Raw genomic sequence first — 13,408 nt, 5'->3', positions numbered from 1 at the left:
TGAACCTAGAGGAGACCTGCCAAACAGGAACAGCAACTGTGATCTATTTTATTACCAGTGGCTCTTAGATAAATAAACAATAACCACATGGCTCCCTCGGGTACTTAAAGCAAATAAAGCAAAAGTCCGGGGGAGTCAAAATCGCCTTGACGTCTTCCTTCCATTGGATGCCAGATGAAGACATTGAGTTGTACTCAAGAGCTCTCTTAGCTGAGAGAAATATCACTAACGGGAATCCCAGCAAGCATAAGAGCACGCAAAAGATAACTGACTCAAGAGGCAACAGATGGGGGGCTCCCCACTCACGGCCACCAAGGAGCCCACACTATTAAACACCTATATAGTGGGATATTTGTTTGCATGGCGTCAAGTTGTTCCAGAGCAGCTTTTTTTCTTTTGCCCTCTCTCCTCTTCCACACTGTCCCCGCCCTGAAATACCTGCCCATGGGGAAAGGGACAGGAACTCAACAGGTGTCAAGTGAACCCAGCCCCCCTACCCTGAGATCCAGGCGAGGCTGTTACCACTTAGCAAATATGGAAACAGAAGCCCAGAGATTGCAGGACTTGCTCCAGTCGCACAGGTAGGACAAATCGGTGCAAATCCACACGCCACTGTGCTGGCATTCCAGGTCTTGGCTCACTACCCCGTGTGGCATCTGTGCCCGGATGCCACGCACAAAATAATGGTAACGAACACACTCAGTGACCGGGTGCTTTGTTTGCAGTTTAAGGCTCGCTCCCCAGTGCTCTCCTCCTCTACTCCCTTTCCTCAAATGTTGTCTACTTCTCCTGGCTCTAGATTCTATCTCTAGATCGTCATCAACCGCCAAACTTACATTGTCAGCCCCGATCTCATCCCTGAGCTTCAGAGACGTGTCCACTAGGCAACGTACGTGTGACTTATTGGTGTCTGCAATGGAATATGTCAAACACTTAACTGTTTATTTACAGCCCCCCCGCCACCTCCGTGTCTAACAAAACCTCCTTTCCTTCCCCAGGCTTCACCATTTCACTTACCAGCACAGCCTTCGGCCTAGTTGCTCAAAGCCGAAACAATGAGCATCACCCTGAATTCCTTCTCGCCACCCCCCGCCACATGAGGTACATTAGCATCCTGAGATGCCACCTCCAAAATGTGACTAGAAATCGAACGACTGCCTGCTGTCTTCTCTTTCACCATCTGGTTATATGTATGCATCTTGAACTGCTATTTCTTAGCTGCAGCATTGTGGTCAAAGAAATTTGGGAGCCACTCACTACCCATCAGGTTAAGGCCTCAGCCTACATCCTTGGTCTCCTCCTCCCTCATCTCCCCCTCTTCATTCCCTCAGTACCTGGAGTTCTGAGCTCTTGCCCACCTTGTTGCCTTAGTATTTGCTGTTGCTTCCCCCCCAACCCCCACCCCGGAACGTTTTTCTCCATACCTTTCCCACAGCTGTCTCAGTTTCGATGTATATCCTGAGAGGCTTCCCTTGACCACACTGTGAAAACTGTGTCCTATCCAGACTTATTTTTCTTTAATCAATACCTATCAGTTGACTTATTTATGATCAGTTTTTCCATGAGACTATAAGCTATGCGAGGACAAGAAATGATCGATGTAAGTCATGATTCCCTGCGCCCCACTTTCACCCAACTCAAGGAGCCCCAGGGAAAGGTAATTAATGACTGGCTGTAGTGCTTCCGTATTGACAGTAGAAAGGTTGCAGGCTGTAGTAGGCAGACTCGTGTCCCCCAAAAAAGGCTCGTTTCCTAACCCCTGGTAGCTGTGGGTGTAACCTCAGTCACAAATAGGGTTGTTGCAGACATTATTAGTTAAGATGAGGTCATACTGGACTGATAATGGCCCTCGATCCAATATGACCAGTGCCTCTCTAAGAGGAGACTCAGGACACATGGAGGGAGAACTCCATGTGACCACAGAACAGGGCCTGGAGCGGTGTGTCTACCAGCCGAGGGAGCCAACGATTGCCCGATTGCCAGCAGCACCGGAAGCTCAAAGAAGGGCATGGGGCCGATTCTCCCCTGAAGCCCGAAGAGAAGCCTCGATCTCAGACTTTCAGCCTCTGAACTAGAAGTCTGGAAGAATGAATCTCTGTTGTTCTAAGCCACCTGGTTTGTGGTGGTTGTCTCTCGCCTGAGAAAAGTGAGGGGAGGATAATAATTTCTAAAATAAAATGTAGCTCTAAGTTCTGTGGATTTTATGAATAGTAATTAGTCAAGAGTGAAGTTGGCCCAGTATAGGATTTGGAGAACCTGGAGATGATTTCTAAGGCAGGTTTTCTTCCCCGAAGGTAAAAACTCTCACCCAAACTCTTAATATCTCGTCCAAACCAATGTTACCCCAACCCCTGAAGCAAAAAATAAGACATATTTAATTCTTCAAGCAATTAAATCGCTCATTAAACTTTTGCCACCTGACCTGAAAGAACAGAAAATCCTATTACAGTGATGTTAGAAGATGTTCTCATTGTTTAATAGCTGTAGTACTTTTAAAAGTCAGGTACTGATAATGAAGTTACGTCGGCCTTTTAGGACATCTCTGAACACAAATTGCATTAGCTCGGAAGTCTCAGTTGGTTCATCAAGAGTAATGGAGTTATTACTGCCAGAAGCCATGATTCCACGGAAATGAAAATTGTATTTTTTCCAAATACTATAAATGATGATGCTTGGCAGCCCTGTACTCACTGAATCATACCTTTTCATCCGCATTTTTGAGATGGTTTTTTTTTTTTTTTTTGAGATGGGTTTTAATGTAGGCAGCACTTTGAGGGGAAAAAAACTATCCAAATTTTAATTAAACAAGGCAGGCAAGTGTTGGATAGGAAATTGCTGATGGCCAACGACTGCGTCACTCAGGTCCGGACTCCCTGCTTACCCCTGGTGAACCTGAGGCTACTCAGGTCTTCTGAGCTTTGGGAGCCGCATCTGCTAAAGTGCAAGAAGGGAAGAACTAGATCATTTCCTAGATACTTTCAAGCTCTAAAATACTGTTGTGTGTGGACCTTTTCTCATTCCTCCGCAGTACATTTTTAGGCTCAGGATTTCATAGTTAAGCTCTCATCCTTTTTTGTGCCAATCACTGTCTCACTGACCTCGGTGGCTGTACCTGCTGACCAAGCCAGCCAGATGTTGTGGCTGGACGGAGATTTGTTGAAGCCGCCTCTGGTCACTGGTAGCCCACAGGCAATTGTGCAGTCTGATGATCGCACAAGAAAGCCCAGCCTGGGTGACAAGGGAGACCAAACAGTCCAAGCTCCATTTGCCAAGGCAAGCGCCCGGGAGTTTGCATCTGTCGGGGAAGCACCCTGTCCTCAGCCAAAGGCACCCACGAGGCTCGCAGAAGCCCTGGGCCACCTCCCTGGATTTCACAGTTTCTGTGAGAAGCTGCCAGACTCCCTTCTCGTTTCAGAGGAAGCAGTTGCAGAATATAATCCTTATTGCTCTTAATTTATTACTGTTTATTAGCATTTATTCTTAAGAATGGTAAAGAGCCTACATGCACATGAACTAGAGAACTCTGAAACCAAACAGACTGGCTACAGAATTTCAAAATTCTAGTCATCCTTGTATCACACTATACTATACACATGACGACCATCTAGGTTGCTAGTTGTAGTTGAGTCACAGTGAGTTTCATGACTTGTTTTATAATCACATGATCTCAACTAGGGTCTATCTCAGTTTAACCCCTATTCAAGTTTCTGATTATTAGCTTGCTCTCACACCACGCAATTAGGAGGAGCTTGACGTTAGGATGACAAACATAAAAGCATGCACCCCAGATTCAGCTCTTGTGATAACGGGAGACCTCTCCCATGCCCCCCCACCCCACCCCCTGGTCTGTTCCTGGGCCACTTGGGGCTCCAGGCTGCCTGACCCTGAAGATCCAGGAGATCAGGAGATCCACTGGGTCCAAGCAACCAGCTGAGTGGCTTCATAAAATCTTTATGCAAATGAGCTTTTATGACCCATCAAGAAATCAGTCTTTGTAAATATTACCTCCTTCATTGGTTGTCACTGGCCACGTTGCACTTGGCAACAATCTAATGAGCCTGGACTGAAGCCTCCATCCTGCCAATCTGGTCCTTCTTTTCTTAAATAGGCCCTAAGATGGATTTACTGTGAAAATAATAAAGTTTAAGCTTCAAGACTCATTGCTCGCATGGATCTTTGCCAAGACTCCTAATCGCATTTGTGTGTAGGGAAAACACAGAATCAGCACAAAGTATGCAGCCAAATAAGTAAGTTAGAAAGGCTAAGGGCAAGATTTCCCGCTTTTACATGCTTAAATTACATTCACATTTTAAGACGTAAAATAGACATGGAAGATTTTAAAAAATGTCTTAAGTTGAACTTCTAGAGTTGTAAAATACAGTATCTGAGATTATTTTTTAAAAGATACATTTAGGGACGCCTGGGTGGCTCAGTGGTTGAGCGTCTGCCTCTGGCTCAGGGCATGACCCTGGGGTCCTGGGATCAAGTCCCACATCGGGCCCCCCTGCAGGGAGTCTGCTTCTCCCTCTGCCTGTGTCTCTGCCTCTCTCATGAATAAATAAACTATTAAAAAAAAAAGATACATTTAGGGGGCGCCCAGGTAGCTTCGGCTTAGGTCATGATCCCAGGGTCCTGGGATTGAGTCCCACACTGGGGCTTCTTCTTCTTCCTCTGGCACTCCCCTTGTTTGAACTTTCTCTCAAATAAAATTTTTTTAAAATCTTAAAAAGATACGCCTTGGGGCACCTGGATGGCACAGTTGATTAAGTGTACAACTCCTGCTCTTGACTCAGGTCATGATCTCAGAGTCATGGAATCAAGCCCCGTCGTTGGGGTCCAAGCTCAGCATGGAGTCTGTTTTAGTTTCATTCTCCCTCTCCCCATGCCCACCCTCTCTCTGAAATAAATCTTTAAAAAAAGAAGATATTGGGGAAAACAACAGACTCAACTCTACAGAAGGATATATTAACCTCAGAGAAGAGCAAGAGAACTACCCAAAGTGACATACACACACACACACACACACACACAAACACACACACACACACACACAGCTGAAAAAAAAAAAAAGATATTGAGTGAGCTGTGGGACAACTTCAAGTAACGTATACATAAATAGGAGACCAGAAGTGGGGAGGAGAAAAGAAAACATACATGAAGAAATAATGGTTGGAAATTTTCCAAATTTAATAAAAATTCAAAACATACTGACCCAAGAAGCTCAGGGAACCACAAACACTGAAACAAATAAAACAATACCAAGGACTATCAGTCAACTGATTAAAACCAATTAAAGGAGAAAATCTTAAAAGTGGTCACAAATAAGGGTCCCTGGCTGGCTCAGTTGGAAGAGCATGACTTTTTTTCTTTAGAGAGGTAGTAGGGGGGATGGACTGAGGGATATGAGGAGAATCTTAAGTAGGCTCTACACACACCACGGAGCTGTGCTTGTGCAGGGCTTGATCTCACAACCTGAGTTCATGACCTAAGACAACATCAAGTCAGATGCTTAACCGACTGAGCCACCCAGGCACTCCTTGAGTAATGTGACTCTTGATCTTGGGGTCATATGAGTTCGATTCCCATATTAGGCGGAGAGATTACCTAAAAATAAATAAACTTAGGGGGGGAAAAGTGGTCACAAGAAGAAGGTCATGTAGAGGAACAGTAAGAATGATAGCAGACCGATTTGTAATGACACAGATGGGGTTAGAGTGTATTATGCTAAGCAAAATCAGTCAGTCAGGGAAAGACAAATACCATGTTATCTTTAGGCAGAGGAAAAATAGAATCAAGCAGAAATCTGGATCTACACAAAGACATAAAGAACACCATAAATTGTAAATATGTGGGTAAATATAAGAGACTTGTTTTTTCTTCTTCTTCAAAGTCTCTTTAAAACTATTCAAGCAAAAATAGTTACCACTGTATTATGGTGACTTCAACAAATATAAATGTAGGACAAAAATAACATGAACTGGGACTAGGAATAATAAGAGTATTACAGGAAGGTTCTCACACTATAAATGAAGTGGTGTACTACTTTAGACTGTGATAAGTGAAAATTCACACACAATAGGGGCGCCTGGGAGGAGGCTCAGTCAGTTAAGCATCTGCCTTCAGCTCAGGTCATGATCCTGGGCTCCTGCGATGGAGCCCTGCATCAGGGTCCCTGCTCAGCGTGAAGTCTGCTTCTCCCTCTCCCTCTGTCCATCCCCACCCTCACTCTGCTCATGCTCGCTCTTGCTCACTCTCTCAAATTAAAAAAAGTTTACACACAATAAACCCTAAAAACACTTAAAATCTGAAACAAAGTATTAGACCTAAGAAGCCAACAAAGAGCACAACTAGGATAATAAACAGGTATTCAAAAGAAGGCAGATAAAAAGTGGGATAAAACTCAGAATGATAGGAACACTTGGGTGGCTCAGCGGTTGGGCACCTGCCTTCGGCCCAGGGCGTGATCCTGGAGACCCAGGATTGAGTCCCACGTCGGGCTCCCTACATGGAGCCTGCTTCTCCCTCTGCCTGTGTGTCTCTCTGCCTTTCTCTCTCTCTGTGTGCTTCTCATGAATAAATAAAATCTTGAAAAAAAAAAAAAAACTTCAAGATGATAGATTTGAACACATCAATACTCACATTCAATGTAACTGGTCTTAATATTACCAACTAAGGCATAGGTTGACATACTGGATTTAAAAAAAAAAGAAAAGGCTAAACTGTATGCTGCCCATAAGATGCACACTTAAATATAAACACACCAACAAGTCTGAAGTAAAAGGATAGGAAAAGATAATACTACGCTAATATGTGGGTTTTTTAAAGTTTTTAATCAGACTGCTAGTATTAACATAAGATTTTAAAGCAAAGAATATTACCGGGAACAAAAAGGGTAACTAAATAAAGGTATAAATGTCAATTCAACAGAATATAACAACAATCCTAAATACTTATGAATTCAAAATACATAAAGCAAAACCAGGAAGAACTAAAAGGAAAAACAGACAAAATCCACAATCCACCTGGGGATTTCAAGACCCCAACATTAAATGATAGCAACAATACACAGAAAATCATTAAGGATATACAAACTTGAACACCACCATCAGAGAGCATGACGTGGCATTATAGATTATTTCACTCAACAAGATACCTTCTTTTCAGGTGAGTGTGGGGCACTTATGAAGATGTATTGTGAGCCATAAAGCAACTCTTAGAAAAATTTTAAAAGGAAATCAAATCATACAAACTGTTTACTAATCAAAATGGAATTAAGTTATAAGAGAGCAACAATGCTCTTTGGACACTAAATATCTGCCCAAATATTTGGACAGTAAAATAACACACACTGAAAGTAACCCAAGGATCAAAGACATGCCAAATGGAAAACTATGAAGTGTTTTGAACTGAACAAAAACAAAGACACAACATACGAAGATTGGCTGGAATGAAGCTAATGCAGTGTTTCGAAGGAAATTCATAGCATTACAATACCTATTTTGAAAAAAAGGCCTCACATCAGGGACTCCAGCTTACACATTAAATGAGAAAAAGAGCAAACTAAACCTGAAATAAGCAAAAGAAATAAAGGGCAGAAATTGGTGAAATAAAAAGAAAAAAAAAAAAAAAAGAGGAAATGATGATGAAAGCAAAATCTGATTAGATTCCTTTTAAAGACATGTTAACATTAGGAACAAGAAAGTATCACTACATATCTTACTCTATTAAAAAAAGGGAATTTCCAACTTTATATCCCGATAGCTTTGACAACAAATTCCTTTGAAGATGTACACCACCAAAGCTTACTCAGGAATAAATAACCTGGATAATCCTAAATCTACTATTAATGTTGATTTGTAATGTTAAGAAGGAAATTCCAGACTCGGATTGGCTTTACTATGAAATTCCACCTAACGTTTATGGAAGAAGTAATGACAATATGAATCAAAGTCCTTCAGAAAACTGAAGAGGAGGGAACACACACAACTTTCCAATTCATCCTGTTAGGCCAGCAAGATCTTTGTAAAACCAAAACCAGAAAGACATTGCAAAACCCTGGAAGGGCTTGTTACCACCTTTCAGTTATTTTTCAAAAGCCGTAAATGTGTAAATGTCTCAGAAGTAGGTGAAAATACTACTCAACAGTGGCAACATTTTAAGATTTTCATTTTTATTAAAAATATAGCAACACAATAGCAGCATCATTTGATAAATCTTTACTAGTCCACTTAGAAGTAGTCCTACTCACATAAATATACACCACCTATGCAGCATCTTTATGTTTACATTTTAAACTCTTCCCTTAATAATCCATTGCATTATGTGAAGAACACTATTGTAAGATTCAGGAGAGTAATATTTAACTATTAAACCGAACTACCTATACAACTACACAATACACCCAAAAGTCATCTTCTGTGGAAACCAGAGACCATTCCCCAAGAGGTTGTTGCCTACCACACACAGCCTCAAGTTGGTAAAACTCCGTCTCAACTCTAACTTCTTCATTATGATTTTCATATATTTGAACTTGCACATATAGTCAAGAAATTAACTATCTAGCAAATAAAAGTTAATCAAGAGTGGAGAAAACTATATTAATTCCATTCCAATCCCAGGAAAATAAACCTCAGCAGTAAAATATGTCAAATTTCACAAAAGTTGGCAATTTTTGAAATGAAAATGTTAGATACAAAGTAAATTTAAAAATCAGGCAACAAACTAAAACCTTGCTTTTAAAAACAATGTATTAAGAAAAGCTATATTAAATATAAACTAATAATTTTAACAAATTAGTTGCTAGGAACTATAAAAATATCTTTAGAATGGAAAGAAATCTAGTGATTACATACTACCAACCTGAATAGGGACCAAAAACCATTAACAGCTCTAGCTATTATTTTTAAAATAATGTATCAATTTTCAGACAGAATCACCAAGAGAAGATTTAAGAAAAACAAATTCATCCACAACCCCAAAATTAAATAGGGAAGTCAATTTCATTTTAAAAGACTATTACATTATACTTGACTACTGCTTCCAGAAATATAATTTAGCCCTTTTAAGAGCACTAACTTTTGAAATCTGAAAAGAAACAATTTTAAATGAATATTACACTAGTTAAATAAATGTGAGATTACTAAGTATGTAGGTAGTAAAAATTTTTTTAAAAAATCTAAACATGTAAGGAACATACTTTGTGGAAATGGCTCTACTTTATAACCCACCCAGTTAGAATCAGATACTATGTTTGAGTGAAGATACAATTCCCTGAAATTTTAAGCTATGCGATGCATCCCTCCAAAGACTCATTCTAACAGCTAATTCAACTACTTAAAAAAAAAAAAAAAAAAAAAAAAGAAGAAAAAAAAGATTTAATTCAAACCATATTATTTCTAATAGATTTTTTAAATGTTTAAAAGCCTATTACTACATACTGTAATTCTTAAAATTAGAATCTTCAGAGGTGATTTGGATTCAGGGCTTTTTAAGTTTTAAGATAAAGACAGAAACATATATATAGGAATGAATGAGGTCCTGGAAATAACATCACAAATGAAGTTATTTTCTTCACAAAAAAGAAGGGATTCTAAACATGAGTTTTTATTATTAAGCATGTCAAAATTTAAGCCTCTGACATTTCTGAAGATCAACACAGCATATATAGAACTCTTGAATATAAGAATTCTGAACAAAATCACAATTAGTGTTTGCAATTATAAATTAGATTAGATGGAGAATAATAAGGAGATAATTGCAGAAGTTAAGGATTCATACTGGTTTTCACATATGAAACTAGCCAGCTTATTATGAAGGCCATCTTAATATAAATAATTCATTACGCACTGCTGAAAAGAAAGAACAAGATGATCAACAGAATTTGTCTAAAATGATGAATAGCAACACAATTAGGGGAACAGAATGTACTCTCTGTATAATCAAGCTAAAAAAGATAATTACAGAAGGGATCAAGTATAAAACGGGTGTCTTCTCGGCCTTACCTCAAGTTTTCCTGACAACATCTACCTGGGTTGAAAGAGAATAGCCTTAAAGAAAAAACAAAATGACTTGAAAGAAAATAACAAATAAATGGAAACCTACCAGGCTCCTATAAGTGAACAAAGAAAAAAATATGTCTTTCTCTCTCTCATTCTTTCTCGATCTCTCAATCTCTCTCACGCATATGCCCGCACGCACGCAAGCACTCACCTCCAGGCCCTAAACACTGCTTCTGTAAGCCCACTTAAAGACATTTTTTTCACTTTCTTTGTATCTCTTGCATCCCTACTCAATTCATGTCCGACTTTTACAAATCAGGGTCTTTCAAAAGAAGTGTCATTATTTTAAAGCTGAATGTCACCAGCAGGAAAAACAATTCGCAGCAAGCACCAAATTAACTGCCAACAAAGAAAACATTAGGAGTCCAGAGTACAAGAAATAACTCAAACTTTAAATGATTGTTTTATAGACACCAAACAAACATGTACTCTCCATGTCGAAACAATATGCCAACTAAAACAAGATAAACATGATAAACTAAGATGCTGTTTTGAAATGCATAAACAAATACTTTCCTCTAAAATACTTGGCTTTATTAGAGAAATGGTACTAAAAATAACAAAGATTCAAACATTTGCTCTATTCTACTTACATATTATAAATAAGACAGCTGTTGATGCAAGACACACACTCCTCCACAATCTTTCCATATGCACCCAAGCATTCTTGTATCAGAATAAGCTGTTTACCAGCCAACCGTATGTGGTTGAATGATTAAAATGACCATCTATACTTTACATAGTAAAGCATTTTCAAAAATTTTAATGTACACAGTGACAAAAAAGGAAAAAAAAAAACACAGTAATTCTGAACACATGAAGAGTAATTAAGCAGCTTCATAATAAAACGAGGCTTCATTGCAATAGGGGCAATTCTTTCCATTCTCTACCAAATACTTAAGTTTCAACAGTATTAACATTAAAAGAAAACTCAAGTTGAAACCAAGTAACTGATGTGCTACTCAGCTTTTTAAATCTATAAGTAACTCTTCCCATGAGGTAAGGCAACGGAGTAATTTGATTGTATTAGATTGCATTAAAATAATTATACTTGATTTATTTTAATAACATGCTAATCAAAAGGTATAACATTTGGGGAAACAAAACAATAATGAAAATATTTCTGAAATTATGACTTATGGCTTTGGGGGAAAATATTAGCAATGTTGTCATTTTACTACATGTATACTTCCTGCAGAAAGTGAGCCTAAGAGTAACGGACGACCTCTATTTTAAACTCAAGTAAACGTATCCTTGAAACAAATAACCTCATGTGTTCTCCTTTACATAGAATTTCTGCACATCATTTATGAGAAGATGATTAAGAGGTAATAATTAAGGCCATCCAATGGAGACGAGAAAGTGTTTGCTTTGATTTAAGTAAAGTAAGAACATGCTTCATTTTTCAATCATCACAGTATAAAACTGATGGTCCCAAAACTGCACTGTTGTTTTAAGCTCTGAAGCCATTCTTGAAAACAGGACTTGCCTTGTGTTAGGTGAACTATGTGAGAAGCTCTTCTGACATACCACTTGCACACTTCTCTATGGGAGTGAACGGGATATCCATCTACGTTCCCTATGAACTGAGAATGACTAGCACATATAAAATTCTAGAAAACAGCATACCACATTGTAGAAGGCACTAAAGCTTCAGCTTGTGCTCCCATAGCCCATTTTGAAAACCCAGTCTTCTTTTATAATGGCACCTTTGCCACCTACAGCTGACAACACACACTGCAATATTATTCATAATAAGCTTGGAAATGTCATGAAAGTTCAAAAAGAAATGCTCACTTTGTGGGGAGACCCAATGATTCTAAACTGAATACTAATACATTAGTATTAGTATTCAGCATGGGTGCTCTTCCTTTTGAAAGAGAACAGGAGCATGCATTGTCAGTTGTCTATTAATCCACTTATTTAAGCAATTTTAGTCTGTAAAACTATTTTAACAAAAAACTGTTGTCCTAAACAGTGAGCAAAAGAAAACACAATAGTGAGAATTTAACACAATCACCGTAAATCCTGTGAAGTAAATGTTAAAACTTCTTACATACTCTGCACTTACAAGGGTGTGTATATATTTGCACCGATTTCAAGCACATCATCAAATCTGTATATATTGAAATTTTAAAAAAAAAAAAAAGGTAAAACAATACAAAATTCAGCAACTACCATTTTTTAAAAGAGCCTCCAATGCTTATCTCCAGTCTTTATGGATAGTACAAATTTGGATCTTTGATGTCCCATTTATTTGTAATGGTTCTTGGCAAACACTAACAAACCACATGACAAGTGTGGCAGCCACCATGGAAATGCACAGATTCTAGAAGATGAGGAGTTTGGGTAACACCTGTTATTTTCACGATGTCCATGCTTTATTTTCTTACTCAGTAACAAGATGGCCACAAAGTCACCTAACAACTAGGAAAGCTGTTAGCTTGTATCTTTATGCTCAACTGGATTTCTTCACGGTTTAACATCTTGTTGAGAGAATTAAAAGCTTTGGATTTTTCTTCCAGCCTGTGTTCAGAGGTGCACCTGTCAGTTCTATACTGCTTCTGTTTTGGTAGAGAGGTTTTCTTCATTTGGCTGACAATTCCCATTTTGCTGCACTTTGTTTTCCTCAGTCCTTGGTGCGTCCTTGTCATCTACTTCTTTGCCCACGCTTGAATCTGGTTCTTTACTGTGTTCCTTCTCCTACAATGAATATTAAGCCATACGTTTAATATTTTTTCTCAAAAGTTGCCTGCTATTACATCTGGTTGCAGCTAAAATAGGTACTTCTGTGAACTTAGTAAAAGTGATTATTTGCTCCCATTATCTTTTCACATAAATAAATGTATCACTATATCCTATGTATTTCTCATAAAAGATGGAAATTGTAAATTAAATTACAATAATCAAAAAGAAAGTCTAGGACATATTCAATAAACATCACTGAATTGAAAAGTAGGACAGACTAGCTGAAAGAGTTAAATAGCTCCCAAAGATGCCAGGATAGGTTTGCAATCTGGATACCAAAGAAGCAAAATTCAGAGGATGCAGAAAAAGAAATCACTCTTCATTCTAGAAAAGACTGCTCAAGAACAGTCCAATTCTGCCCTCAGCTTCAAGGAGAATTAAATGAGAACATACAGAACAATCAATGCCTGACACACAATAATGCTCAAGAGATGTTATCAAGGTTACTGATGATGGTGACAAACCCCTACCAATATGAGAGTAAATAAAATTATCAGGTGAAAGCTCTAGAACTTATAAATGATTTCCAAATACAAATACACTTACTGGAATAATAAAGCAATTAATGTAATTCACTAGCAATTAAATATTTATCCCCCAAA

The 13,408-nt window shown here is 38.6% G+C and overlaps 1 protein-coding gene across 8 annotated transcripts in view; it reads right to left on the bottom strand.

Annotated features, from left to right (window-relative positions):
* Window positions 1-8,149: 8,149 nt before the first annotated feature.
* The window catches only part of SREK1 (splicing regulatory glutamic acid and lysine rich protein 1), a 45,264-nt gene continuing 40,005 nt past the window's right edge, over window positions 8,150-13,408 (bottom strand). For all 8 annotated transcript variants that reach the window (XM_026019662.2, XM_072750068.1, XM_026019668.2 and 5 more), the window contains one exon: window positions 8,150-12,761. In XM_026019662.2, coding sequence (XP_025875447.1) covers window positions 12,612-12,761 — 150 coding nt within the window. In that variant the 3' untranslated portion in view covers window positions 8,150-12,611. The remainder of the gene's footprint in view (window positions 12,762-13,408) is intronic.

This window comes from Vulpes vulpes, chromosome 2 (assembly GCF_048418805.1).
Source record: "Vulpes vulpes isolate BD-2025 chromosome 2, VulVul3, whole genome shotgun sequence".
Lineage (NCBI taxonomy): Eukaryota > Metazoa > Chordata > Mammalia > Carnivora > Canidae > Vulpes > Vulpes vulpes.
The sequence above is the reverse complement of the archived record's forward strand: the minus strand, read 5'-3'. Positions and strand labels throughout refer to the sequence as shown.